A 6491-nucleotide genomic window follows, 5' to 3' on the forward strand; every position below is an offset into this window, starting at 1 on the left:
CTGCTGGCAAAACTGGCTGAGTATAATGACAAAGCTGTAAAAATATTACATTATATTTAAATAATAGGAATTTTTCTATTTTATTTTGATTTCTTTTATACATTCTATCACTATAACATCACTTAGCTTATAAAAGGAATTTTCCAACATGAATGCATTTCAAACCAGTCCAGTTGGGGATACTATTACATGTTATCATGAACAGATAATAATCTATTTCTGTGTCCTCTAAATGCCTTGCCTCTCTGTTTTTCTCCTTAATGTCTTTCCTCAGACTCTCCTCATTCCCCCACTCTCTACTCACTATATCTCATATCCGTCACCATTTTCCACATTTCTATATCCTCTAATCGTTTAGTCTCAGCCGTAGAGTGTGAACAGTCCAGTCACTATATGTTCAGTGGAGACATACAGTGTCTCTCCTTCATAGCCTGGCTTGACTCACTCAGCAGTACATCTTCCATATTCTTCCAATTTCTATCAAAAGCCAGGGTTCTGTTGGTTTTTATGGCTGAGTAGTATTCCATAGAGTATATGTGCCACAGTTTTTCAATCCATTCCTCCATACGTGGCTTAAACTCACACCGGGCACGTGTGCATGCGTGCCCAAGATCCTGAGAAAAAAATGGAGGGGAAGAGATTGCGGTGTGGCCATCCCCCCGGGAGGTGATTTCTCGCTTTCTGTCTCTCTGTCTCTCTCTGTCTGTCTGGTGAGCACACGCGCCCTATAGCAAAAAACCTCTAAAAAAATTATATATTAAAAAAAAAGCTGGGTTGTTTTTTGTTTTGTTTTGTTTAATGGTAGAGTAGTATTCCATAGTATGCAGTTTTTTCCCAATTAAGAAATCACTTCAAAAAAGTTTAACAAGCCTTACATAAGAAGGGAAGAGCAAGATCTTTTACTTAATAAGCACCTAAAATAAGCCACACATTCATCTGTAGATTTTGTTGTCTATACATAATAACAATGAAAATTATCATGATGATGAGAACCCCACTTCCTGCTCCCTGGTCATTTCAAGGTATTTAGAGTAAAATAATGAATGGATGTGATCCATTAGAACAGTTCTCTCTCCCCAGCACACCCTCCTCCTAGACTTTTACATAGCTAGCTCCCTCGGATCTTTTCTGACTAGAGAATTCCACTCCCACTCCATCCCCATCATAATTACAAACTCCCTTGACATCATCTAACCGAATATTTTCTTTTTTTTTTTACTATGACACACTGTTTCCTGTAAGTGTTTGCTACTGTTTTTCCATCCATACCTCTATTATCATAAGCCTTCATCTTGCACATTCAATATCTAATTGTCTAGGCACATCCTTAGTATTCAGTAACAGACATTTACTCAAGGTCAAACCTTTTAAAAACTCCTTCAGAGGGGCCAGCAGGTGGAGCGGTGGTTAAGGCACTGAAATCCAACATGGCTGACCATGGCTTGAATCCCAGACCTAGCACCTTAAAATCCATGCTGGGTGCATGCGCGTGCATGCCCAAAATCTCTACAGGAGAATGGAGGAGGAGGGACTGTGAGAAGACCTTGGGGTGGTAGGGTGATTTCTCACTTTCCCTCTGTATGTCTCTCTCCAGCAAGCATATGTGCCCTAGCGCAAAAACTTAGAACAAAACAAAACTCAGTAGGAAGGTCTCAGGTGTCAAATCACTGTATTCCTATAGGACCCTCCAGTAACTGTCTACTGAAATTTAGAATATCCCAAATTAGAAATTCACATGACTGTTTTAACTGCGTTAGTTATTAGGACAGTTATATATCCATATATACCACAGATTCATAATCTGGCCACGTACTGAATAATTCTTTAGGCTTTAGATAAACTTTAGAAAGTAATCTGATTTCTTATGACCTCTAAGCATGAATTTTCTGCACACTACTCTACCGACTTCATTAAATGAATTTTGCAAATTAGGACAACTGTACTATGCAGCAGTAATACTAGCACATCACTACATTATTAATTATGAGGTGAAAATGTAAAGAAATAATTCCTCCTGGACATAAAAACAGAAGTGAAAAAGAAATGCAAAAACACCTTCTTCCATGTTTTAACATCACTCAATGCTCATCTTTAAAAACAATAACAACATAGACAGTACCTCAGACTCCCCAGATGATTCTGTTTCCTCATCTCCTGTTCCAAATTTGGAGCTCGCAGCTATAAAATGTAGTCACAGGTATGTTACATGAGAACATTTATTACTATAATTTTAAAATACATACACATGTCTATGTTCATTCATGAAATTTTCAATAAAATAAAAGTAATAGCAAAAACTTTTTTCCAGAATGTTGGAGTAGATTCAAGAGGTTGGTAACATAAAGAAAGGTAGAAAAAAAAATTTTTTTAATGTCATATATAGATCTGTATACTTGTTTTTTTTGTTTTTTTGTTTGTTTATTTGTTTTTGGTGAGGTTTTTGCTAAAGGGCACATGCGCTCACCACAAAGACAGAGAGAGACCGAGAGACAGAAAGCAAGAAATCACCCCCCAGGGGGGATGGCCACACCACAATCCCTTCTCCTCCATTCTCCTCTCGGGATCTTGGGCACGCATGCACACGCGCCCGGCGTGAGTTTAAGCCACTGGGTCCAGGACTCGAACCACAGTTGACTACGTGGGAGTCCAGCGACATAGCCATTACGCCAACTGCTGGTCCCTGTACACTTGTTTTTTACAATAGCATTTAAGCACAGAATTTTTTTCCGATATTCAATGACTTACATTGTTCATCTATTTTGCTCACTCTGTCACCAGTGAGATCATCTTTCTTTATTTGCTCTTGTTCAATAACGATACCATTTCCTTTTCCTGCAGATGTTGGTATTCTTGCTCCTTCCTATGAAAACAAACAAGCAAAAGAACTTCAGAAAACATTGCAAGCAGGTGCCACATAAGAACATTTCATTTACCAGCAAACCGTATGTACAATAGTGGTCTCATAAGGAGCAGAGTCTCTGTCATGCCTGGGTGTGAGGTAGGCTGTGCCACAGAGGGTTGTGTAAGTATACGCTATGATATTCACACAATGGAGGACCTGCCTAACAACCCACTTCTCACAGCACATCCCCATCATTAAGCAATGTATGACTATTTGTTCACACACTGACCTACTCACTCAGTCCGTCAGTCAGGAAGCTCACACACACTTACTGAGTCTACCAAGTTTTAGGTACTATCCTGGTAGAAGCTGAAAGTGTAAACTCAAAGCAAATTCTGCCCTGTATTCAAATGGAGGCAGAAATGCATAAAGACAAATAAGAAGAGGAAGGTATAATTCTTCAGTTCTACAACTGACGGGAACAAAGTACAGTAAGGGCACAAAGAGAGGACAGCTAGTTCTTCTGCAGATGCTCAGGAAACCCTGCGAAGACAGTGCCATATTTTGAAAGATAGAGGAACTGTGGAGGGGCATGAAGGGTATCCTAGACAGGGCAGCGTGAGCAAGTGGACAAGGCATGAAACTACACAGCAAACGAGGAAAGCCAAAGTCATGTGGTACTGGGAATGGAATGGAGAGAGAGACAGGGATAAGCCACAAAAGACATGTCACACTAGCGCGGGAGCTTTCCTTTCATGTGATAGGTATCAACACAATAAGCAGATGAGTTACACCATTACCAATAGGAAGGAAGGGGGTCTTCAAAAAGCTCTTTAAAATATGTATTACAAAAAAAAAAAGGCATGGGTTTTTCAAAATACTTTATCACCAAAATAAACCCATACTTCAATTTCATTTCCCACGAACCGGGATAAGGTTTATGAGAGATGATATGAATATCCCCAAAAATGTTACTCTTGAGGCCAGCAAGTAGTGATTAAGGCATTGGATTCTCAAGTGGCTGACTATGTGGCTCCAGTCTCAGCCTAGTGGCTTAAAAACCATGCAGGGTGCAAGTACGTGTGGGCCCAAAATCCCAAAACGAGAAGGGATTGCAGTGCGGTCATCCCCCCTGAGGGGTGTTTTCTCTCATTCTCGCTTTCTCTCTTCAGCAAGTATACATGGCCTAAAGCATTTTTAGAGAAAGGATCCTGCTTCTAGAACTGTGTATTTTGTGTACAACATGCCTTCTTCAATTAAATGAAGAGTTGTTTTGTATTTTGTTTTGTTTTAGATTTTTGTCATAGTGCAAAAATCTAGTCTTCACCAGAGAGAGAGTAAAATAAAAATGAGAAATCACCCCTTCCCCCAGTGGAAATGGCCATGCTATAGTCCATTCTCCATTTTTCTCTTGGGATTATGGACATGCATGCATATACACCCAGCGATTTTCCAAGCCACTGAGTCTAGGACTCAAACCGTAGAGTTAGTGATGTGGGATCCAGCACCTTAACCACCATGCCATCTGCTGGCCCTAAATGAGTTTTAAATATACTTTTAATGGAATGACCTAGAGAACACAATGGAATGCCTTTGTGATACCAGTTTTGTGAAAGAGAATTTAAATTTCTAAATTTCTATCATTTCAAATATTATTTTAGTTTAATACAAAACAAAGGATAGAAATAGATAAAATGTGCTCTCTTAAACTATGTGGTAGTAGGGACAGCAGGTTAATGCACTAGACCCCCACATTCAACTGCGGATCAAATCCCAGAGCTGGTGACTTGAAAATCATACCAGGTGCATGTGCATGTGTGCCCAAACTCTTGAGAAGAGAATGGAGAAAAGGGGATTGTGGCATGGTCATCCCCCACAGGGGCTGATTTTTCACTTTCCCTTTCACTGTCTCTTTTCATCTCTCTGGCAATCACATGCCTCCATGGCAAAAACTCTCAAGATGTGTGTGTGTGTGTGTGTGTGTGTGTGTGTGTGTGTACTGTTTTCTGTACAGTTTTGAAACTGAAAGGTACCAGGAAGACTCCATGATTACTATGATAAGCGAGTATTGAATCTATTAAAGATTTGGAAATGCCTGCAAGGATATTGTTCAAAACCAAATCCAGACCTTCAATGAAAGAAACTTAATTTGATGAGACAGCATGTTACCTTGGTATCGGGACCTAAGATGTCACCACCTGACGTAGGCTGTGAATCATCACTCTTAGGTTTCTTGGAAATGCTTTCAAGAAAAAATACACAACAAAAAGTGAGTTCGTTTCATTACCAAAAAGCTACTGAAAGGTCAGCTATAAGCATATTAAGTGTGGCTCTTGATATAATTAAAGCTTGGCTTCTATGATTTGTACAAAAGGTTGTCACCCAAAGGTTCCTGATCTAGTAGTTTGGTCGCCAGTAACTTTGGGAGGTGATGAGACCTTTCACAGGCAGGGCCTAATGGGAGGGTACCATCCAGTCATCTGGAAGATGGGAGAAACAGAGAAAGTAGAAGAGTCTGTTCCCTTGTCCTTTTTCTCTCTCTCTTGGTCTCCGTCCCTCTCTTTCTCTGCAGGTAGCTACTGACTTGACTGCCCCTCTGGGCAACACTGTGACTATAGCCAGAGGCCAGCTAGATGCCAGGCCATGTTTTCACACTTTTTAGTCACCAGAATCATAAGCCAAATAATCCACGTATTCTATACAAACTACCCAGTTTCGAATATTCCTATTCAGCAATGCAGTAACAAACTATGGTAAACTAGCAAAACGGACTGTGTTGTTACACAGATGTCTAGAACTGTGCACATGCTTTTGGAACAGTGCCGGGAGCCGTACCCCAGCCGGGGTGGGTGCACAGGGAGGCGACGCGGGTGAACAGGAATCAGACTAAGACCTCATGCCCTTAGCATGTTCTTAGCCGGCTGCAGCCAGAGTAAACTCCAGACTGCAGCCCTGATGGCCAGAAGTCATGCGTATTTATTATAGAAGGAGTTTTACAGCAGTGGGATGGGTGAGGGGAAATAAGTGAAACATTTTGCTCTAAAAGGCAAGGCATTCAAAGTATAGGATCAATAATCATAAAACATGGCATCCGTTTTGTTTAGGTATAAACAGTCATAATTTTTAGAACGAGGAAGTCCATTTTTTGGGTGCATCTTCTTCTTAGATCTTGATTACCAGGGAGGGTCTTCAGATGAGAGGGTCTCCAGGAATTTTCAGTCCCAGACCAGCTTGATTACTTTAGTCCCAGATTTGAGCCTCAGGTCAGCTTTTGAGAACTTCAGCTTCAGGCTAGGGTGGCAGTAATTACAAGAGCCTAGAAATAAATTCTGTCTGGTTTAGTAAAGACAAGGTTAGTATATACTAAAGTGAAATACTTATGTTATCTCTGGGGTAGTCTACAGCTAAGAGGGTGAGTCTACATAGGAAAGGAATGTGGTCTTGTGAGTAGCTAAAGGTTACTGTGTACTTGGGACTCTCTACATGCTGCTCTATACAATGACCGTGGCTTGGGGAATGGCGATCTTCCCTTGTCCTGAGAGTAAGGGTGGCTTATGGTCTTTGGGGTAACAGCATCTCGTGGATGAGTCCCTGAGCCCCTCTCGGCTACTGAGATCCTTCGCCCATTAGTAATCCCCAGTAGGAGAAG

At 40.8% G+C, this 6491-nt stretch overlaps 1 protein-coding gene across 1 annotated transcript in view; it reads right to left on the reverse strand.

Annotated features, from left to right (window-relative positions):
* Positions 1–6491, reverse strand: part of LOC102493624 (ankyrin repeat domain-containing protein 26) — a 130857-nt gene that overhangs the window by 96686 nt on the left and 27680 nt on the right. The window contains exons 8-10 of the mRNA XM_027766057.1: positions 5012–5084; positions 2746–2860; positions 2120–2178 (exon numbers count right to left, since the gene is read on the reverse strand). Coding sequence (XP_027621858.1) covers positions 2120–2178; positions 2746–2860; positions 5012–5084 — 247 coding nt within the window. The remainder of the gene's footprint in view (positions 1–2119; positions 2179–2745; positions 2861–5011; positions 5085–6491) is intronic.

The sequence above is a fragment of the Tupaia chinensis genome, unplaced genomic scaffold (assembly GCF_000334495.1).
Source record: "Tupaia chinensis unplaced genomic scaffold, TupChi_1.0 Scaffold140464_1, whole genome shotgun sequence".
NCBI classification, from domain to species: domain Eukaryota; kingdom Metazoa; phylum Chordata; class Mammalia; order Scandentia; family Tupaiidae; genus Tupaia; species Tupaia belangeri.